A 27,282-nucleotide genomic window follows, 5' to 3' on the forward strand; every position below is an offset into this window, starting at 1 on the left:
CCCGCCACATTAACCCCCGGAACACTGCGATCAAACATGATCTCAGCATTCCGGCGGCATAGGGAAGCATCGCGCAGGGAGGGGGCTCCCTGCGCGCTTCCCTGAGACCCTCGGAACAACGCAAAGTGATTGCGTTGTTCAGAGGGTCTCCCATGTCCTCCTCCCTGCAGGCCCCGGATCTAAAATGGCCGCGGGGCTCCTTCCGGGTCCTGCAGGGAGGTGGCTTGCAAGCTCCTGGTCAGAACAGGTGCTGGCAAGCCTGGAGCACTGCTTGTCAGATCGCTGATCTGACACAGTGCTTTGCAAAGTGTCAGATCAGCGATCTGACACTATACTGTGATGTCCCACACTGGGACAAAGTAAAAAAAAAATTTACATGTGTAAAAAAAAAAAAAATTTCAAAATAATGAAAAAAAATAAAAATATTGTTCCATTTAATACATTTCTTTATCTAAACAAAAAAAACAATAAAACTACACATATTTAGAATCGCCGAGTCCGTAACAACCTGACCTATAAAACTGTCCCACTAGTTAACCCCTTCAGTGAACACCATTAGAAAAAAAAACCGAGGCAAAAAACAACGCTTTATTATCATACCGCCGAACAAAAAGTGGAATAACACGTGATCAAAAAGACTGATATAAATAACCATGGTACTACTCAAAACGTCATCTTGTCCCGCAAAAAACGAGCCGCCATGCATCATCAGCGAAAAAATTTAAAAGTTATAGTGCTCAGAATAAAGCGATGCAAAAATAATTATTTTTTATATAAAATAGTTTTCATCGTATAAAACCGCCAAAACATAAAAAAAGATATAAATGAGGTATCGCTGTAATTGTACTAACCCGAAGAATAAAACTGCTTTATCCATTTTACCAAACGTGGAACGGTATAAACGCCCCCCCAAAAGAAATTCATGAATAGCTGGTTTTTGGTAATTCTGCCTCACAAAAATCGGAATAAAAAGCGATCAAAAAATGTCACGCGCCCAAAAATGGTACCAATAAAAACGTCAACTTGTCCCTCAAAAAACAAGATCTCACATGACTCTGTGGACAAAAATATGAAAAAATTACAGCTTTCAAAATGTGGAGATGCAAAAACTATTTTTTGCAATGAAAAGCGTCTTTTAGTGTGTGACAGTTGCCAATCATAAAAATCCGCTACAAAACCTGCTATAAAAGTAAATCAGACCCCCTTCATCACCCCCTTAATTAGGGAAAAATAATAAAATTGTAAAAATGTATTTATTTCCATGCTGTCACTGGACCAGGCAAAGCGTTTGATCGGGTTAATCATGATTACAGTACCTCTGGTCCGTCCTTCTGAGATATGGCCTGCCGGGGGGGTTTGTTGATTGGCTTAAGACCTTGTACAGTGGGGCAGAGAGTTTCCCGCTTGTGAATGGTTGGATTCGCAGCTCTTTTGAGGTTGGGCCTGGTGTTTCACCAGGGTTATCATTTGTGCCCGCTGCTGTACGTGTTTGCGATTGACCCACTTCTTAGGAGGGTGGATTGTGGACCGTTGGCCGGGATCGGGATGGACCAGGCAGCACCGGAAGCCACTGGTGGTGTATGCCGATGATGTCACTGTGTTTGTTTCCTCTCACGAGGAGGCAGGGTGGCTGATGTCAGAGGTAGATCGCTACTCGGAGGCATCCGGGTCCAAGATCAACCGGGATAAGTGCAAGAGTCTCTGTCTGTGAGGAGGAGATCCTGGTTTTGATCTCCCGGACACCCTTCCTGGACCCAAATTCTCTGCAAGAGTCCTTGGCATCGAATTTGGCCAGGGGGATTACCCCAAACAAAATTGGGACAGCAGGCTAGAGATCGCCACTCAGAAGGTGAACCAATGGAAGGGTTGGTCTTTGACCCTAAGGGAAAGGTTAAATCTGATCAAAACTTACCTGCTACCTTTACTGATTTATCTGGGCAGTGTGTGCATCTTGCCGGAATCTCTCTGGACTAGGGTCTACAGTTTGTTCTTCCGACTGTTATGGGGGAATAGACGGAACCTGGCCAAGAGGGAGGTTACTTACCGTACGAGGAGACTAGGAGGGTTGGGTATGGTCAACCCTGTTGTATTCCTTGTGGATACCTTCATTAACCCCTTTCTGTCATTGGACGTACTATTCCGTTCATGTGGGGTGGGCCCTACTTCCCAAGGATGGAATAGTACGTCCAGCGCGATCGGCCACGCTCACGGGGGTAGCGCGGCCGATCGCGGCCGGGTGTCAGCTGCCTATCGCAGCTGACATCCGGCGCTATGTGCCAGGAGCGGTCACGGACCTCCCCCGGCACATTAACCCCCGGCACACCGCGATCAAACATGATCGCGGTGTGCCGGCGGTACAGGGAAGCATCGCGCAGGGAGGGGGCTCCCTGCGGGCTTCCCTGAGACCCCCGCAGCAACACAATGTGATCGCGTTGCTCCGAGGGTCTCCTACCTCCTTCCTCGCTGCAGGTCCCGGATCCAAGATGGCCGCAGCATCCAGGTCCTGCAGGGAGGGAGGTGGCTTACCGAGTGCCTGGTCAGAGCAGGCGCTGGTAAGCCTGCAGTGCTCTAAGTCAGATCGGTGATCTGACAGAGTGCTGTGCAAACTGTCAGATCACCGATCTGTGATGTCCCCCCCCCTGGGACAAAGTAAAAAAGTTTTTAAAAAAATTTCCACATGTGTAAAAAAAAAAAAAAAAATTCCTAAATAAAGAAAAAAAAAAATATTATTCCCATAAATACATTTCTTTATCTAAATAAAAAAAACAAAACAATAAAAGTACACATATTATTTAGTATCGCCGCGTCCGTAACGACCCAACCTATAAAACTGTCCCACTAGTTAACCCCTTCAGTAAACACCGTAAGAAAAAAAAAAAACAAGGCAAAAAACAACGCTTTATTATAATACCTCCAAATAAAAAGTGGAATAAAACGCGATCAAAAAGACAGATATAAATAACCATGGTACCACTGAAAGCGTCATTTTGTCCCGCAAAAAAAGAGCCGCCATACAGCATCATCAGCAAAAAAATTTAAAAGTTATAGTCCTCAGAGAACGCCTCCCCCAAAAGAACTTCATGAATAGCTGGTTTTTGGTCATTCTGCCTCACAAAAATCGGAATAAAAAGCTATCAAAAAATGTCACGTGCCCGAAAATGTTACCAATAAAAACGTCAACTCGTCCCGCAAAAAACAAGACCTCACATGACTCTGTGGTCTCAAATATGGAAAAATTATAGCTCTCAAAATGTGGTAACGCAAAAAATATTTTTTGCAATAAAAAGCGTCTTTCAGTGTGTGACGGCTGCCAATCATAAAAATCCGCTAAAAAAACCGCTATAAAAGTAAATCAAACCCCCCTTCATCACCCCCTTAGTTAGGGAAATATTAAAAAATTAAAAAAACTTATTTATTTCCATTTTCCCATTAGGGCTAGGGTTAGGGTTAGGATTAGGGTTAGGGCTAGGGTTAGGGCTAGGGTTAGGGCTAGGGCTAGGGTTAGGGTTAGGGTTAGGGCTAGGGCTAGGGTTAGGGTTAGGGTTGGGGCTAGGGTTAGGGTTAGGGCTAGGGTTAGGGCTAGGGTTAGGGTTAGGCCTAGGGTTAGGGTTAGGGCTAGGGTTAGGGTTGGGGCTAGGGTTAAGGCTACAGTTAGGGTTGGGGCTAAACTTAGGGTTTGGATTACATTTACGGTTGGGAATAGGGTTGGGGTTAGGGTTAGGGGTGTGTCTGGGTTAGAGGTGTGGTTAGGGTTACCGTTGGGATTAGGGTTAGGGGTGTGCTTGCATTAGGGTTTCAGTTATAATTGGGGGGTTTCCACTGTTTAGGCACATCAGGGGCTCTCCAAACGCGACATGGCGTCCGATCTCAATTCCAGCCAATTCTGCATTGAAAAAGTAAAACAGTGCTCCTTCCCTTCCGAGCTCTCCCGTCTGCCCACACAGGGGTTTACCCCAACATATGGGGTATCAGCGTACTCAGGACAAATTGGACAACAACTTTTTGGGTCCAAGTTCTCCTGTTACCCTTGGGAAAATACAAAACTGGGGGCTAAAAAATAATTTTTGTGGGAAAAAAAAGAATTTTTTATTTTCACGGCTCTGCGTTATAAACTGTAGTGAAACACTTGGGGGCTCAAAGTTCTCACAACACATCTAGATAAGTTCCTTGGGGGGTCTAGTTTCCAATATGTGGTCACTTGTGGGGGGTTTCTACTGTTTAGGTACATTAGGGGCTCTGCAAACGCAATGTGACGCCTGCAGACCAATCCATCTAAGTCTGCATTCCAAATGATGCTCCTTCCCTTCCGAGCTCTGCCATGGGCTCAAACGGTGGTTTCCCCACCACATATCAGGTATCAGCGTACTCAGGACAAATTGGACAACAATATTTAGGGCCCAATTTCTCCTGTTACCCTTGGAAAAATACAAAACTGGGGGCTAAAAAATAATTTTTGTGGAAAAAAATATTTTTTTTATTTGCACGGCTCTGCGTTATAAACTGTAGTGAAACACTTGGGGGTTCAAAGCTCTCACAACACATCTAGATGAGTTCCTTAGGGGGTCTACTTTCCAAAATGGTGTCACTTGTGGGGGGTTTCTACTGTTTAGGTACATTAGGGGCTCTGCAAACGCAATGTGATGCCTGCAGACCATTCCATCTAAGTCTCCATTCCAAATGGCGCTCCTTCCCTTCCGAGCCCTCCCATGCGCCCAAATGGTGGTTCCCCCCCACATATGGGGTATCAGCGCACTCAGGACAAATTGGACAACATCTTTGGGGGTCCAATTTCTCCTGTTACCCTCGGAAAAATACAAAACTGGGGGCTAAAAAATAATTTTTGTGGGAAAAATTTTTGTTTTATTTTTACGGCTCTGCATTATAAACTTCTGTGAAGCCCTTGGTGGGTCAAAGTGCTCACCACACATCTAGATAAGTTCCTTAGGGGGTCTCCTTTCCAAAATGGTGTCACTTGTGGGGGGTTTCAATGTTTAGGCACATCAGTGGCTCTCCAAACGCAACATGGCGTCCCATCTCAATTCCTGTCAATTTTGCATTGAAAAGTCAAACGGCGCTCCTTCCCTTCCGAGCTCTCCCATGCGCCCAAACAGTGGTTTACCCCCACATTTGGGGTATCAGCGTACTCAGGACAAATTGTAAAACAACTTTTGGGGTCCAATTTCTTCTCTTACCCTTGGTAAAATAAAACAAATTGGTGCTGCAGTAAATTTTTTGTGAAAAAAAGTTAAATGTTCATTTTTATTTAAACATTCCAAAAATTCCTGTGAAACACCTGAAGGGTTAATAAACTTCTTGAATGTGGTTTTGAGCACCTTGAGGGGATTCAGTTTTTAGAATGGTGTCATACTTGGGTATTTTCTATCATGTAGACCCCTCAAAATGACTTAAAATGAGATGTGGTCCCTAAAAAAAAATGGTGTTGTAAAAATGAGAAATTGCTGGTCAACTTTTAACCCTTATAACTCCCTAACAAAAAAAAATTTTGGTTCCAAAATTGTGCTGATGTAAAGTAGACATCTGGGAAATGTTACTTATTAAGTATTTTGTGTGACATATCTCTGTGATTTAATTGCATAAAAATTCAAAGTTGGAAAATTGCGAAATTTTCAAAATTATCGCCAAATTTCCGTTTTTTTCACAAATAAACGCAGGTAATATCAAAGAATTTTTACCACTATCATGAAGTACAATATGTCATGAGAAAACATTGTCAGAATCACTGGGATCCGTTGAAGCGTTCCAGAGTTATAACCTCATAAAGGGACAGTGGTCAGAATTGTAAAAATTGGCCCGGTCCATAACGTGCAAACCACCCTTGGGGGTAAAGGGGTTAAGATCAATATTGCAAACCTTGGGAAAGAGAGAGCTCCTCCGTGGGTATTCTCCTGGCTTATGCTACCTTGGTTCTGAAGGTAAAGGTAATTCGCAGAGGACTCTGGCGCTCAGGGATTTCCCAAGTCGGGATCTTGGGGTGGGTTTGCATCTTTTAAATTCTATCAGGATCCCCTCAAAGTTTTGGGACTTGGCTTGGCGCTGCTTCCATGGGAAACTGTGTGTGAGGGACAATCTGAAGTGTAGGAGCTCTGAGGACAGGAATTGTCCTCGGGAGCATTGTGGTACCTTGCTGGAAAGCATGGACCACTTCCTGCTTCATTGTCCCTTCAACACAGAGGTGTACAACAGGGTGGGCGCCTTCATTGGCTGGTCTCGGCTGGCCGGTCTCTCCTATGCGGAATGGGCCTATGGAGCATTCGGAGACCTTGGTGGTCGGGACCGCTGCACCTTATTTCTAGTTAGCGCAGTGGTTAGGTATCACACGTGGAACGCACGGTGCTTAGTATCGACGCAACGAAAAATCCTCCCAGTGGACGATGTGTTTAGGACCATACTCGGTGACCTGGTGAAGGTGCGCTCTCTGGAGTATGGGCGGCTGGGCACACGGAGGGCCGCGCTCCTCTGGAGGGGCTTTTCTTTTAGTGTGCCCTAGTCTGGTCATCTCCTTTCCTGGTGGTGGGCTGCTGCTGACACTGTAGATTTTTGCTTTGTTTGATCATTATACAGTGATGTAGGGCTGCAGGTGCCGAACTTGGGCTTCGTGATTTGTGATTATTGTGGTGTGTGCTGCTGTATATATTGTATACATTGTATACAGAGATATAGATTTGGGTGTAGGTGATAGGTTGGGTGGTGAAAAAAGGGGGGCGGTGGGTTTATCTTGTGGGACTATGGGACACTGGGTGTTTGGGGGAAAACTAGCACTGACTGATCTGGCCTATGGATGTTGGACATGGACTGAGGCATGAGACGCAGGACCAGCTCTCAGGTCAGTGTGGGGGTTGGGAATGGTGGGCTTGAGTGTGGGATCTTTAGTTTAGTCTTGTATATATTTATATAGTTTGTGTTTTGTGATGATTTGAGGTTGTGGGTTATAAAAATCACCTAAGCAAGTTAACGATGAAACTATTTTTATTCTTTACATCCATGGTGGTACAACAAATCCATGTAGATGGCCAAAATACAGTGTCTTCAGTCCACAAGTTTCCAATCTGAAAATAATATTGTATTTATTTGTTTAGTTTATGGTTATTTTATTTAAAAATTTTTAAAAAAGTTTATGTATATAGTTTTTCTTTGCTATTATTTATTTTATTTGTTTATTATTTGGTGACCGACCAGAAGGTCAAAGTAGTTATTATTCTGTATATACTGTGTAATATGTGTGAGAAGAGAGAAATGAGCGGCTGGACCAGTGTTCATTGTACTGATTATATTTCTGGCTGATATTTCTGATTTGTTTCTGTTATTACTATTGATATGTTTTTCATTTATTATAATAAAAGATCTATAGGATGCAACTCAGGATCAGTAATGTAATGTATGTACACAGTGACTGCACCAGCAGACTAGTGAGTGCTAGGGTTGAGCGACCTTTACTTTTATAGGATCGGGTCGGGTTTCACGAAACCCGACTTTTTCAAAAGTCGGGTCGAGTGAAATCGGCCGATCCTATAAAAAAGTCGGGGTCGGGGTCGGCCGAAACTCGAAACCCAATGCAGTGCATTGGGTTTCCAATGGTTCCCAGGGTCTGAAGGAGCGGAAACTCTCCTTCAGGCCCTGGGATCCATATTTAAGTGTAAAATAAAGAATTAAAATAAAAAATATCGCTATACTTACCCTCTGACGGGCCCTGGTACTAACCGGGAACCTTCCTTCCTTAGAATCAGCCTTCCAGGACCTTGCGGTGACGTCGCGGTGACGTCGCGGCTTGTGATTGGTCGCGCGGCCGCCCATGTGACCGCTCGCGCGACCAATCACAAGCCGCGACGTCACCGTGACGTCACCGAAGGTCCTGGAAGGGCTGATTCTTAGGAAGGAAGGCTGCCGGAAAAAAGCAGGGCGTGTCCGAGGGTGAGTATATACCTAATAGGAATATATTCACCCTCGGCTTCGTTCCGGCAGCCTTCCTTCCTAAGAATCAGCCCTTCCAGGACCTTCGGTGACGTCACGGTGACGTCGCGGCTTGTGATTGGTCGCGCGAGCGGTCACATGGGCGGCCGCGCGACCAATCACAAGCCGCGACGTCACCGCGACGTCACCGCAAGGTCCTGGAAGGCTGATTCTAAGGAAGGAAGGTTCCCGGTTAGTACCAGGGCCCGTCAGAGGGTAAGTATAGCGATATTTTTTATTTTAATTCTTTATTTTACACTTAAATCTGAATTCCGATACCAATTCCCGATATCTTAAACATATCGGGAATCGGTATCGGAATTCCGATTCCAGATTCAGAAGATCGCCGACTTCATGGCCGACCCCACACAGGGGTCGGGTCGGGTTTCATGAAACCCGACTTTGCCAAAAGTCGGCGACTTCTGAAAATTGCCGACCCGTTTCGCTCAACCCTAGTGAGTGCAGCTCTGGGGTATAATACAGGATGTAACTCAGGAAAAGTTATGTAATGTATGTACACAGTGACTGCACCAGCAGAATAGAGAGTGCAGCTCTGGAGTATAATACAGGATGTAACTCCGGATCAGTAATGTAATGAATGTACACAGTGACTGCACCAGCAGAATTGTGAGTGCAGCTCTGGAGTATAATACAGGATGTAACTCAGGATCAGTAATGTAATGTATGTACACAGTGACTGCACCAGCAGAATAGTGAGTGCAGCTCTGGAGTATAATACAGGATGTAACTCAGGACCAGTAATGTAATATATGTACACAGTGACTGCACCAGCAGACTAGTGAGTGCAGCTCTGGGGTATAATACAGGATGTAACTCATGATCAGTAATGTAATGTATGTACACATTGACTGCACCAGCAGAATAGTGAGTGCAGCTCTGGAGTATAATGCAGGATGTAACTCAGGACCAGTAATGTAATATATGTACACAGTGACTGCACCAGCAGACTAGTGAGTGCAGCTCTGGGGTATAATACAGGATGTAACTCATGATCAGTAATGTATGTACACAGTGACTGCACCAGCAGAGTAGTGAGTGCAGCTCTGGAGTATAATACAGGATGTAACTCAGGATCACTAATGTAATGTATGTACACATTGACTGCACCAGCAGAATAGTGAGTGCAGCTCTGGAGTATAATACAGGATGTAACCCAGGATCAGTAATGTAATGTATGTACACAGTGACTGCACCAGCAGAATAGTGAGTGCAGCTCTGGAGTATAATACAGGAGGTAACTCAGGATCAGTAATGTAATGTATGTACACAGTGATTGCACCAGCAGAATAGTGAGTGCAGCTCTGGAGTATAATACAGGAGGTAACTCAGGATCAGTAATGTAATGTATGTACACAGTGACTGCACAAGCAGAATAGTGAGTGCAGCTCTGACATATAATACAGGATGTAAATCAGGATCAGTAATGTAATGTATGTACACAGTGACTGCACCAGAAGAATAGTGAGTGCAGCTCTGACGTATAATACAGGATGTAACTCAGGATCAGTAATGTAATATATGTACACAGTGACTGCGCCAGCAGAATAGTGAGTGCAGCTCTGACGTATAATTATTATTATTATTATTTATTGTTATAGCGCCATTTATTCCATGGCGCTTTACAAGTGAGGAGGGGTATACATAATAAAAACAAGTACAATAATCTTGAACAATACAAGTCATAATAGGTACAGTAGGAGAGAGGACCCTGCCCGCGAAGGCTCACAATCTACAAGGGATGGGTGAGGATACAGTAAGTGAGGGTAGAGCTGGTCATGCAGCGGTTTGGTCGATCGGTGGTTACTGCAGGTTGTAGGCTTGTCGGAAGAGGTGGGTCTTCAGATTCTTTACAGGATGTAATACAGGATGTAAATCAGGATCTGTAATGTAATGTATGTACACAGTGACTGCACCAGCAGAATAGTAAGTGCAGCTCGGGAGTATAATACAGGATGTAACTCAGGATCAGTAATATAATGTATGTATACAGTGACTGCACCAGCAGAATAGTTAGTGCAGCTCTGGAGTATAATACAAGATGTAACTCAGGATCAGTAATGTAATGTATGTACCCAGTGACTGCACCAGCAGAATAGTGAGTGCAGCTCTGGAGTATAATGCAGGATGTAACTCACGATCAGTAATGTATGTACACAGTGACTGCACCAGCAGAATACTGAGTGCGGCTCTGGAGTATAATACAGGATGTAACTCAGGATCAGTAATGTAATGAATGTACACAGTGACTGCACCAGCAGAATAGTGAGTGCAGCTCTGGAGTATAATACAGGACGTAATTCGGGATCAGTAATGTAATGTATGTACACAGTGACTGCACCAGCAGAATAGTGAGTGCAGCTCTGGTGTATAATACAGGATGTAATTCAGAATCAGTAATGTATGTACACAGTGACTGCACCAGCAGAATAGTGAGTGCAGCTCTGGAGTACAATACAGGATGAAACTCAGGATCAGTAATGTAATGTATGTACACAGTGACTGCACCAGCAGAATAGTGAGTGCAGCTCTGGAGTATAATACTAGATGTAATTCACGATTAGTACAGGATATGTAATGTATGTGCAATATTGCTCTACGTGTGACCTTTATTATAAGTTTCATTGGTGACGTAAAAAAATATTTAGAATTGAGTCTTCGGTGGTTGATACCTTTTAACCCCTTCCTGACCTTTGACGCCACGTAGGCGTCATGAAAACCTGTGCCAATCCGACCCATGACGCCTATGTGGCATCATGGAATGATCGCGTCCCTGCAGAGCGGGTGAAAGGGTTAACTCCAATTTTACCCGATCTGCAGGGACAGGGGGAGTGGTACTTCAGCTCAGGGGGGGTGACTTCACCCCCCCGTGGCTACGATCGCTCTGATTGGCTGTTGAAAGTGAAACTGCCAATCAGAGCGATTTGTAATATTTCACCTAAAAAACTGGTGAAATATTACAATCCAGCCATGGCCGATGCTGCAATATCATCGGCCATGGCTGGAAACACTGATGTGACCCCCCCATCCCACCGATCGCCTCCCCAAGCCACCGATCTGTGGTCCGCTCCCCTCCGTCTTGTGCTCCGCTCCCCCGTCCTCCTGTCCGCTCCCCCTGTGCTCCTATGCCACCCCCCCGTGCTCCGTCGCCCCCCGTGCCCCGATCTCCATCCCCTTATACTTACCGAGGCTCCCGGTGTCCATCCGTCTTCTCCATGGGCGCCGCCATCTTCCAAAATGGCGGGCGCATGCGCAGTGCGCCCGCCGAATCTGCCGGCCGGCAGATTCGTTCCAGGTATATTTTGATCACTGAGATATAACCTATCACAGTGATCAAAATAAAAAAAATCGTAAATGACCCCCCCCCTTTATCACCCCCATAGGTAGGGACAATAATAAAAAAAAGAAAATATATTTTTTTCTTTTACCACTAGGGTTAGGGTTAGAACTAGGGTTAGAACTAGGGGTAGGGTTAGGGGTAGGGTTAGGGGTAGGGTTAGGGCATGGGCACACAGTGCGGATTTGGCTGCGGATCTGCAGCGGATTGGCCGCGGATCCGCAGCGGATTGGCAACGGATCCACAGCGGATTGGCCGCGGATCCGCAGCGGATTGGCCACGGATCCGCAGCGGATTGGCCGCTGCGAATTCGTAGCAGTCTTCCATCAGGTTTACAGTACCATGTACACCTATGGAAAACCAAATCCGCTGTGCCCATGGTGCGGAAAATTCTGTGTGGAAACTCTGGGTTGTATTTTCCGCAGCATGTCAATTCTTTGTGCGGATTCCGCAGCGTTTTACACCTGTTCCTCAATAGGAATCCGCAGGTGAAATCCGCACAAAAAAACACTGGAAATCCGCTGTAAATCCACAGGTAAAACGCAGTGCCTTTTACCTGCAGATTTTTCAAAAATCGTGCGGAAAAATCTCACACGAATCCGCAACGTGGGCACATAGCCTTAGGGTTAGGGTTGGAATTAGAGTTAGGGTTGGAATTAGGGCTAGGGTTGGAAATAGGGTTAAGATTAGGCTTGTGTTTAGGGTTACGGATAGGGTTAGGAGTGTGTTGGGGTTACAGTTGTGGTTAGGGTTGGGATTAGGGTTAGGGTTGGGATTAGGGTTAGGATTAGGGTTAGGGTTGGGAATAGGGTTACGGGTGTGTTGGGGTTAGGGTTGTGGTTAGGGGTGTGTTTGGGTTAGGGTTGTGATTAGGGTTATGGCTACAGTTGGGATTATGGTTAGGGGTGTGTTGGGGTTAGTGTTGAAGTTAGAATTGAGGGGTTTCCACTGTTTGGGCACATCAGGGGTCTCCAAACGCAACATGGCACCACCATTGATTCCAGCCAATCTTGCGTTCAAAAAGTCAAATGGTGCTCCCTCCCTTCCAAGCCCTGACATGCGCCCAAACAGTGGTTTACCCCCACATATGGGGTACCAGCGTACTCAGGACAAACTGGGGAACAACTGTCAGGGTCCAATTTCCCCTGTTACCCTTGCAAAAATAAAAAATTACTTGCTAAAACATAATTTTTGAGGAAAGAACAATTATTTTTTATTTTCACGGCTCTGCATTATAAACTTCTGTGAAGCACTTGGGGGTTGAAAGTGCTCACCACACATCTAGATAAGTTCCTTGGGGGGTCTAGTTTCCAAAATGGGGTCACTTGTGGGGAGTTTCTACTGTTTAGGCACATCAGGGGCTCTGCAAATGCAACGTGACGCCCGCAGACCATTCCATCAAAGTCTGCATTTCAAATGTCACTACTTCCTTTCCGAGCCCTGACGTGCGCCCAAACAGTGGTTTACCCCCACATATGGGGTATCAGCGTACTCACAACAAACTGGACAACAACTTTTGGGGTCCAATTTCTCCTGTTACCCTTGTGAAAATAAAAAATTGCTTGCTAAAACATCTTTTTTGAGGAAAGAAAAATGATTTTTTATTTTCACGGCTCTGCGTTGTAAACTTCTGTGAAGCACTTGGGGGTTGAACGTGCTCACCACACATCTAGATAAGTTCCTTGGGGGGTCTAGTTTCCAAAATGGGGTCACTTATGGGGGGTTTCTACTGTTTAGGCACATCAGGGGCTCTGCAAATGCAACGTGACGCCCGCAGACCATTCCATCAAAGTCTGCATTTCAAATGTCACTACTTCCCTTCCGAGCCCTGACGTGCGCCCAAACAGTGGTTTACCCCCACATATGGGGTATCAGCGTACTCACAACAAACTGGACAACAACTTTTGGGGTCCAATTTCTCCTGTTACCCTTGTGAAAATAAAAAATTGCTTGCTAAAACATCTTTTTTGAGGAAACAAAAATGTTTTTTTTATTTTCACGGCTCTGCGTTGTAAACTTCTGTGAAGCACTTGGGGGTTGAACGTGCTCACCACACATCTAGATAAGTTCCTTGGGGGGTCTAGTTTCCAAAATGGGGTCACTTATGGGGGGTTTTTACTGTTTAGGCACATCAGGGGCTCTGCAAACGTAATATGATGCCCGCAGACCATTCCATCAAAGTCTGCATTCCAAAACGTCACTACTTCCCTTCCGAGCCCCGGCATGTGCCCAAACAGTGGTTTACCCCCACATATGGGGTATCAGCATACTCAGGAGAAACTGGTCAACAACTTTTGGGGTCAAATTTATCCTGTTACCCTTGGGAAAATTAAAAAATTTTGGGCTAAAAAAATATTTTTGAGGAAAGGAAACACATTTATTATTTTCACGGCTCTGCGTTATAAACTTCTGTGAAGCACTTGGGGGTTGAAAGTGCTCACCACACATCTAGATAAGTTCCTTGGGGGGGTCTAGTTTCCAAAATGGGGTCACTTTTGGGGAGTTTCTACTGTTTAGGCACATCAGGGGCTCTGCAAATGCAACGTGACGCCCGCAGACCATTCCATCAAAGTCTGCATTTCAAATGTCACTACTTCTCTTCCGAGACCTGACATGCGCCCAAACAGTGGTTTACCCCCACATATTGGGTATCAGCGTACTCACAACAAACTGGACAACAACTTTTGGGGTCCAATTTCTCCTGTTACCCTTGTGAAAATAAAAAATTGCTTGCTAAAACATCTTTTTTGAGGAAAGAAAAATGATTTTTTATTTTCACGGCTCTGCGTTGTAAACTTCTGTGAAGCACTTGGGGGTTGAACGTGCTCACCACACATCTAGATAAGTTCCTTGGGGGGTCTAGTTTCCAAAATGGGGTCACTTGTGGGGTGTTTCTACTGTTTAGGCACATCAGGGGCTCTGCAAATGCAACGTGACGCCCGCAGACCATTCCATCAAAGTCTGCATTTCAAATGTCACTACTTCCCTTCCGAGCCCTGACGTGCGCCCAAACAGTGGTTTACCCCCACATATGGGGTATCAGCGTACTCACAACAAACTGGACAACAACTTTTGGGGTCCAATTTCTCCTGTTACCCTTGTGAAAATAAAAAATTGCTTGCTAAAACATCTTTTTTGAGGAAACAAAAATGTTTTTTTTATTTTCACGGCTCTGCGTTGTAAACTTCTGTAAAGCACTTGGGGGTTGAACGTGCTCACCACACATCTAGATAAGTTCCTTGGGGGGGGGTCTAGTTTCCAAAATGGGGTCACTTATGGGGTTTTTTTACTGTTTAGGCACATCAGGGGCTCTGCAAACGTAACATGATGCCCGCAGACCATTCCATCAAAGTCTGCATTCCAAAACGTCACTACTTCCCTTCCGAGCCCCGGCATGTGCCCAAACAGTGGTTTACCCCCACATATGGGGTATCAGCATACTCAGGAGAAACTGGTCAACAACTTTTGGGGTCAAATTTCTCCTGTTACCCTTGGGAAAATTAAAAAATTCTGGGCTAAAAAAATATTTTTGAGGAAAGGAAACACATTTATTATTTTCACGGCTCTGCGTTATAAACTTCTGTGAAGCACTTGGGGGTTCAAAGTGCTCACCACACATCTAGATAAGTTCCCTTGGGGGTCTAGTTTCCAAAATGGGGTCACTTGTGGGGAGTTCCTTCTGTTTAGGCACATCAGGGGCTCTGCAAATGCAACCTGATGCCCGCAGAGCATTCCATCAAAGTCTGCATTTCAAAACGTCACTACTTCCCTTCCGAACCCCGCCGTGTGCCAAAACAGTGGTTTACCCCCACATATGGGGTATCAGCGTACTCAGGAGAAACTGGACAACAACTTTTGGGGTCTAATTTCTCCTGTTACCCTTGGGAAAATAAAAAATTGTGGGTAAAAAATCATTTTTGAGAAAAGAAAAATTATTTTTTATTTTCATGGCTCTGCGTTATAAACTTCTGTGAAGCACTTGGGGGGTTCAAAGTGCTCACCACACATCTAGATAAGTTCCTTTGGGGGTCTAGTTTCCAAAATGGGGTCACTTGTGGGGAGTTCCTACTGTTTAGGCACATCAGGGGCTCTGCAAATGCAACCTGATGCCCGCAGAGCATTCCATCAAAGTCTGTATTTCAAAACGTCACTACTTCCCTTCCGAACCCCGCCGTGTGCCAAAACAGTGGTTTACCCCCACATATGGGGTATCAGCGTACTCAGGAGAAACTGGACAACAACTTTTGGGGTCTAATTTCTCCTGTTACCCTTGGGAAAATAAAAAATTGTGGGCTAAAAAATCATTTTTGAGAAAAGAAAAATTATTTTTTATTTTCATGGCTCTGCGTTCTAAGCTTCTGTGAAGCACTTGGGGGTTCAAAGTGCTCAGCACACATCTAGATTAGTTCCCTGGGAGGTCTGGTTTCCAAAATGGGGTCACTTGTGGGGGAGCTCCAATGTTTAGGCACACAGGGGCTCTCCAAACGCGACATGGTGTCCGCTAACGATTGGAGCTAATTTTCCATTCAAAAAGTCAAATGGCGCGCCTCCCCTTCCGAGCCTTGCCGTGCACCCAAACAGTGGTTTACCCCCACATATGAGGTATCGGCGTACTCAGGAGAAATTGCCCAACAAATTTTAGGATCCATTTTATCCTGTTGCCCATGTGAAAATGAAAAAATTGAGGCTAAAGGAAATTTTGTGTGAAAAAAAAGTACTTTTTCATTTTTACGGATCAATTTGTGAAGCACCTGAGGGTTTAAAGTGCTCACTATGCTTCTAGATAAGTTCCTTGGGGGGTCTAGTTTCCAAAATGGGGTCACTTGTGGGGGAGCTCCAATGTTTAGGCACACAGGGGCTCTCCAAACGTGACATGGTGTCCGCTAGCGATGGAGATAATTTTTCATTCAAAAAGTCAAATGGCGCTCCTTCCCTTCCGAGCCTTACCATGTGCCCAAACAGTGGTTTACCCCCACATGTGAGGTATCGATGTACTCAGGAGAAATTGTCCAACAAATTTTAGGATCCATTTTATCCTGTTGCCCATGTGAAAATGAAAAAATTGAGGCTAAAATAATTTTTTTGTGAAAAAAAAGTACTTTTTCATTTTTACGGATCAATTTGTGAAGCACCTGGGAGTTTAAAGTGCTCACTATGCTTCTAGATAAGATCCTTGGGGAGTCTAGTTTCCAAAATGGGGTCACTTGTAGGGGAGCTCCAATGTTTAGGCACACGGGGGCTCTCCAAACGCGACATGGTGTCCGCTAAAGATTGGAGCCAATTTTTCATTCAAAAAGTCAAATGGCGCTCCTTCCCTTCCGAGCCCTGCCGTGCGCCCAAACAGTGGTTTACCCCCACATATGAGGTATCAGCGTACTCAGGACAAATTGGCCAACAACGTTCGTGGTCCAGTTTCTCCTTTTACCCTTGGGAAAATAAAAAAATTGTTGCTAAAATATTATTTTTGTGACTAAAAAGTTCAATGTTCATTTTTTACTTCCATGTTGCTTCTGCTGCTGTGAAACACCTGAAGGGTTAATAAACTTCTTGAATGTGGTTTTGAGCACCTTGAGGGGTGCAGTTTTTAGAATGGTGTCACTTTTGGGTATTTTCAGCCATATAGAACCCTCAAAATGACTTCAAATGTGAGGTGGTCCCTAAAAAAAATGGTTTGTAAATTTTGTTGTAAAAATGAGAAATCACTGGTCAAATTTTAACCCTTATAACTTCCTAGCAAAAAAAAAATTTGTTTCCAAAATTGTGCTGATGTAAAGTAGACATGTGGGTAATGTTATTTATTAACTGTTTTGTGTCACATAACTCTCTCGTTTAACAGAATAAAAATTCAAAATGTGAAAATTGTGAAATTTTCAAAATTTTTGCCAAATTTCCGTTTTTTTCACAAATAAACTCAGAAATTATCGACCTAAATTTACCTCTAACATGAAGCCCAATTTGTCACGAAAAAACAATCTCAGAATCGCTAGGATTCGTTGAAGCGTTCCTGAGTTATTACCTCATAAAGGGACACTGGTCAGAATTGCAAAAAACGGCCAGGTCATTAAGGCCAAAATAGGCTGGGTCATGAAGGGGTTAATGGCTAAATGAACGATGGTAACAAATTTCAAGCTTTCGAGACTACTCAGGTCTCTTCATCAGGCATAAACTACGGTAATATAAAATCTGAAGAATCATATTTTTGCACAGCACATTATGAGAGAGGGATAAATAGCTGTGGCCATAAATATTGGAACAGGTCATAGATAAAACATTTACACTCATTATTGTCCTCCGATTGGGTTCTGGTTCTGTGTTGTGATACCCCCACAATGTCTGAGGAGCAAATTCCTCAATTGATTTAAAAAGACATCAATCCTTGCGACACATTCATTCCTGCACTGAGAGTTTCAAAGGTTGTCATAAGTTTATACTCTTCTGTCTGAGATTTGAAGTTACCTTTTTTATACAAGTAATTTCATGTCCATTGGTGACGTAGACATTAAGTATACAGAGTGATACGTTGTAAAATGTGACAGATTTTTTTTACTGCTTTGTTCCATATATTCTTTCATATTTATTACCCCATAACATATACACTGCTCAAAAAAATAAAGGGAGCACTTAAATCCCACATCCTTGATATCACCGAATGAAATATTCCTGTTGTAAATATTCATTATATAGTGCTGACACACTCCAGCCACATGAGGTCTGGCATTGTCCTGCATTAGGAGGAACCCAGGGCCAACCGCACCAGCATATGGTCTCACAAGGGGTCTGAGGATCTCATCATGGTACCTAATGCCAGTCAGGCTACCTCTGGCAAGGCCATGGAGGGCTGTGCGGCCCTCCAAAGAAATGCCACCCCACACCATTACTGATCAACTGCCAAACCGGTCATGCTGAAGGATGTTGCAGGCAGCAGATCGCTCTCCACGATGTCTACAGACTCTGTCACGTCTGTCACATGTGCTCAGTGTGAACCTGCTTTCATATGTGAAGAGCACAGGGCACCAGTGGTGAATTTGCCAATCCTGGTGTTCTGAGGCAAATTTCAAACGTCCTGCACGTTGTTGGGCTGTGAGCACAACCCCCATCTGTGGACGTCGGGCACTCAAACCATCCTCATGGAGTCGGTTTCTAACTGTGCAGACACATGCACATTTGTGGCCTGCTGGAGGTCATTTTGCAGGGCTCCGGCAGTGCTCCTCCTGTTCCTCCTTGCACAAAGGCTGAAATAGCGGTCCTGCTGCTGGGTTGTTGCCCTCCTACGGCCCCCTCCACATCTCCTGGTGTACTGGCCTGTCTCCTGGTAGTGCCTCCAACCTCTGGACACTACGCTGACAGACACAGCAAACCTTCTTGCCACAGCTCGCATTGATGTTCCATCCTGGATGAGCTGCACTACCTGAGCCACTTGTGTGGGTTGTACAGTCCGTCTCATGCTACCACGAGTGTGAAAGCACAACCAACATTCAAACGTGACCAAAACATTAGCCAGAAAGCATTGGTACTGAGATGTGGTCTGTGGTCCCCACCTGCAGAACCACTCCTTTATTGAGGGTGTCTTGATAATTGCCAATAATTTCCATCTGTTGTCTATTCCATTTGCACAACAGCATGTGAAATTGTCAATCAGTGTTGCTTCCTAAGTGGGCAGTTTGATTTCACAGAAGTTTGATTTACTTGGAGTTAGATTCTGTAAGTGTTCCCTTTATTTTTTTGAGCAGTGTGTTTAATTGTAATTTGCCTGTTCTGGGTAGGGTTGGTTCGCCGTCTCCTCTATGGCAATGAGTTGGTCACATTCAGGGTGTTAGGAGGTAAACATTTGAATCAGTTTAGTTTATCATAGCAGATTTTATGGGTATCTTAACATTGACAAGAGAAGTTTGTTTTCATTTTATTACATTTACATTTCACAATGTTTTATCTCGTAACTTTTGGAATCCTCTTCCACCGACGTTGCAACATTCCTATACCTACTTATTGGCCACTTTGTATCTGTTTTTTTTTTTTACTCTTTATTATTCATTGCGGAAACTATAATGTTATCAGATCTTTTCCAGTTTGTTACCGTTCGCCTGATTGCTGGAGTTCAAGCAAGGTCTCTCCCCATGGAGTTAGAGAAGTATCAGGATGGTGGCTGGAATGTCCGCCCGGCCACCTATATGCCTCCTCTGCCATCCTCAGCATCAGCCAATGCTCTCCAGCTCAGTCTTCCCTCCTTCTACTGGGCAGGGTATGGTGTAGACCCCCTCCCCATCTTTCCCTCCTTTTCTGGGGGTGCCTGATATCAGTCCTTGTAGGGGAGGAGGGTGTCAGGCCTCCAGCGGGGGCTGAGCGGCAGCTGCCATGTTCCTCTCCTGTGCATGGGTCGCACACACATGCACTTGGGGGTGGTAGTAGTAGTAGTAGTAGTGGTGTCAGGAGATGCCGCTGTGACTGTGGGAAGCATGAGCACACACTGGCACTGTACTGCAGCACTGCTCCCCTCACTCCCTGTGCTCCAGGCTGCCTGTGTGCAGTGGGGGAGGTGCTAGAGCACATCAAGCAGTGTAATTTTATACATTACTGAATCAGTGCAGGCGAATCCTGGAGGGACAGGGCTGCATCTTGGCTGGAGCATCCCCATCCAGCCATGCTCTGAAGAGACCCCTCTAATTCTGTGCATTGCTGCTGCCACCGCCGCCTTTCTCTCTGCATCTGGGTGATTAAAACTCACAGTGGGATGGCTTTAGTAATGGAACCCATAAGCAAGTGGAGCGCCAAGCAAGTGGTGGACTGGATGAAAGGTACAGTACCATTTTCTTCTGCTGGATTTTTTGCTGGGAGATCTCCCTGCCATGCACAATCATCAGCAGTCTATGGATCCTGCAATGTGTGGTGTGTGTGTGTATATATGTATATATATATGTATGTGTATATATATATATATATATATATATATATATATATATATATATATATATATATATATATATATATATATATATATATATATATATATATTTCCTGGCTGCAGAGCAGGAGCTGCTGGGGAAGCAGATAGAGCTGGAGTTGTGCTGCCACATTGGTGCCTCCTGAGCAGAATGTGGGCAGGGATCCTGCATGCACCATAGGCAGCTCCTATGGATCAGCACCCTGGACAGAGACAGTGTATCAGCTGAAATCACAGGGATTGCTGTGCTTGTTCCAGGGCTGCGCTGGGTGATACAATAAGTGGCAGGTGATAATTGGCAGCTCCCTTCATTGGATACATGACATATCATATAGTGATTGCAGCCTCTGTCATTGGCTGCTGCTGTGTGGGAATCTCCAGCTCCAGGAGAATGTATCCAGGAATGGCTCCATCTAGATCCTGGTGTAACCGGGGTGCAAAGCTGCACAATATGTCGGTGCTATATGGGAAATGTGCATTATACAGTATATATGTCTACAGCTCAGAGTGATGTGTAACATCTGTAACAAGTAGATACATTGTATCTCTCTATGTATCTCTTATCTATGTAAGAAGATCTGCACACAGTATGTAGAAGAAAGAGCTGAGATACTAAATCATATATAGGTGTGTAGTGGGATGATGCATGTGGGTTCAGCACTGTGTGGTCCCCCATTATCCGGAGTATATGGGGAACATATCCTATGGATGGTATATATACAGATGTGTTTGCTATCAGTGACCGTCACCTCTTGCTGTACATGTGGGGTCCAGGTGTCCGCACTGACGGAATGTGAATGTAGTGTTATAGTAGTGCGAAATTATAATATATATATATATATATATATATATATATATATCCTACATGTATTCTCCCCTGTAATGACCAGATCACTACTTGCTGTCTCCATATTCCAGATCTAGATCTCATGTACTGTATGTTTGGATGGATTTATTGTATCCTTCACATTGCATTCTGTTACATTTAATATTTCCTCCCTTCCTATGTGTCGAATATATTATATATCACATGCGCTCGGTGTAGTTATTACACTACAGTATCTATTATTAGATATCACTTATAATATCTACTCACTAAAAATAAATATGGCTTTATAGTGTTTTATATTACATTTCTTTGTATAAATTATATTATGATATTTCATGAAATGTTTGTTCTCTATGCATATTATATTAAGTGATATTATTGTGTGTATTTTCTGCTCTATGTGCAAATATTATGGTACAGTACAGTATAAAAGTTGTTTTTTTTTTGCCCTATGTGCATATATTAAATCACAGTACATTACAGCGGGTGTATTACCAGCTGTTAATCTCTGCCCCATGAGGCCTTTGCTTCCTCTGGATCAACATTTTGGGCTATCGATTGAACTCGATGGACTTAACTCTACAACATCCTTAAAACTATTAGGCTATGTGCACATGTTGCACATTTTGTTGCGGATCCGCAGAGTTTTTTCCTCGTGGATTTGCACCAAATCTGCAAAGCGTTGCTCAGGCAATGTTAATCAATGGGAATCCAGAATTCGTGTGCCCCTGCTGCGGAGAATTCCACACTGATTCTCAGCATTTTACTTTCCACAGCATGTCATATATCCGTGTATTATCCCCTCTATGTACACACGTTACAGTACATTATATCCGTGTATTATCCCCTCTATGTACACACGTTACAGTACATTATATCCGTGTATTATCCCCTCTATGTACACACGTTACAGTACATTATATCCGCGTATTATCCCCTCTACACCATGTTCCAAATTATTATGCAAATAAAATTTTTCTCTGATTTTCCTAAATGGTCGGTGCAAATGACAATCGGTCTAATAAAAGTCATCACCCGTTAGCGTATACATCAAATTTTATTGAAGAAACCTCCCAATGAAAACAGTATAATCACCAAAATGAATAAAAACTCAAAATGCACTGTTCCAAATTATTAGGCACAGTAGAAAGGAACTGAAAATGCTCATTTGTGGAATTTGCAGCATTAGGAGGTTACATTCACTGAACAAAAAGCTATTTAACTCCAAAACATCCTAAACAGGCCAAGTTACATGTTAACATAGGAACCCTTCTTTTATATCACCTTCACAATTCTTGCATCCACTGAACTTGTGAGTTTTTGGAGAGTTGCTGGTTGTATTTCTTTGCATGAAGTCAGAATAGCCTCCCAGAGCTGCTGTTTAGATGTGAACTGCCTCCCACCCTCATAGATCTTTTGCTTAATGATAATCCAAAGGTTCTCTATAGGGTTGAGGTCAGGGGAAGATGGTGGCCACACCATAAGTTTATCTCCTTTTATGCCCATAGCAGCCAATGACTGAGAGGTTTTCTTTGCAGCATGAGGTGGTGCATTGTCAGCATGAAGATGATTTTGCTCCTGATGGCACGTTTCTGCTTTTTATACCATGGAAGAAAGTTGTCAGTCAGAAACTCTATATACTTTGCAGAGGTCATTTTCACACCTTCAGAAACTTAAGGGGCCCTATCAGCTGTTTCCCCATTATTCTGGCCCAAAACATGACTCCTCCACCTCCTTGCTGACGTCGCAGCCTTGTTGGGACATGGTGGCATTCCACCAACCATCCACTACTCCATCCATCTGGACCATCCAGGGTTGTTCGACACTTATCAGTAAACAAGACTGTTTGAAAATTAGTCTTCATGTATGTCTGGGCCCACTGCAACCATTTCTGCTTGTGAACACTGTTTAGAGGTGGCCGAATAGTAGGTTTATGCACCACAGCAAGCCTTTGAAGGATCCTATACCTTGAGGTTCGAGGGACTCCAGAGGCACCAGCAGCTTCAAATAACTGTTTTCTGCTTTGTAGTGATATTTTGGCAGCTGCTCTCTTAGTCCAATGAATTTGTCTGGCAGAAACCTTCCTCATTATGCTTTTATCTGCATGAACTCTGTGCTCTGTTTCAGTCACAAATCTCTTCACAGTATGATGAACACTCTTAATTTTTCGTGAAATATCTAATGTTTTCATACCTTGTCCAAGGCATTGCACTATTAAACACTTTTCAGCAGCAGAGAGATCCTTTTTATTTCCCATATTGCTTCAAACCTGTGGCCTGTTTAATAATGTGGAACATCATTTTTAAGTAGTTTTCCTTTAATTAGAATCACCTGGAAAACTAATTATCACATGTGTTTAAGATTGATTTCAGTGATCCATTGAGCCCTGAGACACAATACCATCCATGAGTTTATTTGAAAAACAAAACAAATCTTTTTGACACTTAAATCCAATTTGCATAATAATTTGGAACACAGTGTATGTACGCATGTTACAATACATTATATCCGTGTATTATCCCCTCTATATACACACGTTACAGTACATTATATCCGTGTATTATCTCCTCTATGTACACACGTTACACTACATTATATATGTGTATTATCCCTTCTATGTACACACGTTACAGTACAATATATCCGTGTATTATCTCCTCTATGTACACATATTACAGTACAATATATCCATGTATTATTCTCTCTATGTACACACGTTACAGTACATTATATCCGTGTATTATCCCCTCTATGTACACATGTTACAGTACTTTATATCTGTGTATTATCCCCTCTATGTACACACGTTACAGTACTTTATATCTGTGTATTATCCCCTCTATGTACACACGTTACAGTACATTATATCCGTGTATTATCCCCTCTATGTACACACGTTACAGTACGTTATATCTGTGTATTATCCCCTCTGTAAGAGTCATGTCGGTCTGGTAGTCGGGGGCAGATATATCTCGCCCAGGTACTTGTCCTATGTGAGTTAGGCCGCTCAGTATCTTCAGGATACCGAGGGGTTAATAAGTGCAGGAATAAAGGATGACCAGCTGGGGGTTTCCGTCGTCAGCCTGGGGCACACAGATTGCCTGTCTGTGTGAGACAAACGTGAGTGAGAGCTGTGCTCAAGTACCGTGTGTTGTTAGCTGGGTGGGAGAAGCCCCCCCAGTTGTTTAGACAGCAACGTATTGGTTTAGTTAGTGCCGGACAGGCTAGGATTTATTTTTATGTTTTGTTTTTTCTATGTTGCTTTCACTTTAATAAACCTGACCTGAGGTCAGCCAACTTGGAAACCTGCTGTCGCCTCAGAATTCAATGCACAAACCATGTGACCTTTGACCCCAGCAAAGGCGATCCCGGAGTGTTTTGTTACATTGTGGTGGAGAACGCGGGCAAACACGTGGCACAGGCGACAGTATGGAAGACGTGGTGAAAGCCCTAGTACAGTCCACTGCCGTACAGCAGCAGGCCACTGCCGCACAGCATGAAGCTAACCGCTTGATGGCCGCACAGCTGAAGGAGTTAGTGGACATGACGGGTGCAGACCGCCAGCTTCTCCAACAGGTGGCGCAGCGCCTGGTGAGCATGCCTGAGGTGGACCCGGAAGCAGAGTCCAGAAGGATCCATGTGAGTCGATACTGGCAAAAGCTGACTGCAGAAGATGACGTCGAGGCATACCTGACAACGTTTGAGCGGACGGCCTTGAGGGAGAAGTGGCCGTAGGCACGTTGGGCCGATTTGATTGCCCCGTTTCTCTCCGGCGAGGCCCAAAAAGCTTACCATGACTTGGACCCGGAAGACGCCCAGGACTTTGAGAAACTGAAAGCTGAGGTCCTGGCCCGGCTGGGGGTGACGACGGCTGTCCGTGCACAGAGGGTACACCAGTGGACATACCAGCCAGATAAACCGCCGCGGTCTCAGATGTTCGACCTGATCTACTTAACAAAGAAATGGTTGCAACCCGAGGTACTGACAACACCAGAAATAATCCAGTGGATTGTCCTGGACAAGTACCTGAGGGTACTACCACCAGCGCTGAGAAGGTGGGTAAGCCAAGGAAATCCCACGACCGCGGATCAACTTGTGGAGTTGGTCGAGCGTTATTCCGTGGCAGAAGGACTTCCCGACGAAACCGCTAGCACCCGGTCCGTGCCTCCTCCTCGTGGAACCGGTAAGACTGTTCCAGGGACTACGGGTGAAGGAAAATCACCTAAAACTGTGGGGGAGGAACACGGGACTGCTCGCACTCCGAGACCGAGAGTGTTGGACGGTGGACTCAGTAGGGGGCCTGTTAGGTGTTTCCGCTGCCATGAGAAGGGCCATGTTTCTGCGAACTGTCCTGTTACCACTGAACCCATGCAGTGCGACGTTACAGACTCTAAAAAACGCATGTCTTTGGTTACAGGGCTAGTGAGTGTGAATGCGGGTCAAAATGATACAGCGAAGCACCTGTGTGAATTATCTGTTGATGGGAAGAATGTTGTGGCATTACTAGATTCTGGAAGTGTGGTGACTCTGGTGAAAGCCAGTCTGGTGGCACTTCCATCTGGTCCGTCTGACAAGTTTTCTGTAACGTGTGTGCATGGGGACACTTGCTTGTACCTAACAGCAGTCATATGGGTTTCCACTCCCTATGGGTCTGTGCAACACTAAGTGGGACTCGTTCCCGCATTGTTACAGGATGTAATCCTGGGCAGGGATTTTCCCCATTTCTGGCAGTTGTGGGAGAATCAGTTGCTCCTTCACGGTAGCTGTGCCCGTGAATCTTCTCCCATGCCCTCGGGAGGTCCCGAGCCCCTAGAGGAGGCCACACAGGAAGACGTTGCTGGGGAGGTTATTAAATCTAACTTTCAGTTCCCCTTCTCAGTTATGGCGGGGGAAACTGAGGAAACTCAGCGAGAGGCGGAGGCAGACAGCCATCCAGCACCCTGCCTGCCAGATTTGGAAGTCCAGTCGGATGACTTGCACAGCGAGCAGATGAAAGATCCTACCCTGTCCCCGGCTAGGAAAAATGTAAAAATGATAGATGGGGTACCCGTAGAACCTGACACTAGGCTGGCATACCCGTACATGGTACTTGAGAATGATTTGCTCTACCAGGTAGAGAAAAAAGGGGAAGACACTGTACAACGGTTAGTGGTACCAAAACCTTATCGGCGGAAGGTACTCGACCTGGCCCACGGGCATATAATGGGGGGACATCTGGGGATACAGAAAACCACAGAAAGGATATCACATTGTTTTGTGTGGCCCGGTATACATAATGATGTGCGTAACTATTGTGAGTCCTGTCCAGAGTGCCAAATCTCTGCGCCTAAACCTCGGTTCTGTAGCCCTTTGGTACCCGTCCCTATCATAGAAGTCCCATTTTAGAGGGTTGGGATGGATTTGGTCGGGCCCCTTCCCCGGTCCGCACGTGGGCACCAACACATTCTCGTCATCGTGGACTATGCCACTCGTTACCCGGAAGCCATCCCTTTGCGTAACACAGCTACCAAGACGATTGCCAAGGAATTGGTACAAGTGTTTAGTTGGGTGGGAATTCCAAAACAGATACTCACCGACCAGGGGACTCCCTTTATGTCGAGGGTAATGAAGGAGCTCTGCCGACTCTTACAAATAGATCCGTTGCGTACATCTGTCTATCACCCCCAAACAGATGGCCTGGTTGAGCGGTTCAACAAAACCTTAAAACAGATGCTCCGGAAGGCGATAGACAAAGATGGGAAGAACTGGGATTACTTGTTACCGTATTTGCTGTTTGCCATTAGGGAAGTTCCCCAGTCTTCCACAGGCTTTTCGCCTTTCGAGCTGTTGTACGCCCGTCGTCCCCGTGGACTGTTGGACGTCGCAAAAGAGACCTGGGAAGGACAAGTCACTCCCTTTAAAACGGTGATCGATCATGTAACACAAATGCAGGACCGTATTGCCGCTGTGATGCCCATTGTTAAGGACCATATGCTACAGGCCCAGGGAGCCCAGAGGCAAAGTTATGATAGAGGCGCTAAGGTCCGTACATTTGCATCTGGGGATAGGGTGTTGATCCTGATCCCTACGGTAGATAGTAAATTTCTGGCGAAATGGCAGGGTCCCTTTGAGATCGTAGGTAGAGTTGGTGAAGTGAACTATAAAGTGTACCAGCCTGGTAAGAGAAAACCAGAACAGATTTATCATGTGAAT

The 27,282-nt window shown here is 44.7% G+C and overlaps 1 protein-coding gene across 3 annotated transcripts in view; it reads left to right on the forward strand.

Annotated features, from left to right (window-relative positions):
- LOC143806264 (connector enhancer of kinase suppressor of ras 2-like) overlaps positions 1-27,282 on the forward strand; it is a 585,904-nt gene that overhangs the window by 40,041 nt on the left and 518,581 nt on the right. The window contains exon 1 of one of the 3 annotated variants that reach the window (XM_077286471.1): positions 19,534-20,115. The exons of 1 other annotated variant lie outside the window; for it this stretch is intronic. In XM_077286471.1, coding sequence (XP_077142586.1) covers positions 20,052-20,115 — 64 coding nt within the window. In that variant the 5' untranslated portion in view covers positions 19,534-20,051. Of the gene's footprint in view, positions 1-19,533; positions 20,116-27,282 lie in introns of those variants that run through there. One more of the 3 variants, XM_077286469.1, reaches the window with a different exon arrangement.

Source organism: Ranitomeya variabilis, chromosome 2 (genome assembly GCF_051348905.1).
Source record: "Ranitomeya variabilis isolate aRanVar5 chromosome 2, aRanVar5.hap1, whole genome shotgun sequence".
In the NCBI taxonomy this organism is placed as follows: Eukaryota; Metazoa; Chordata; class Amphibia; order Anura; family Dendrobatidae; genus Ranitomeya; species Ranitomeya variabilis.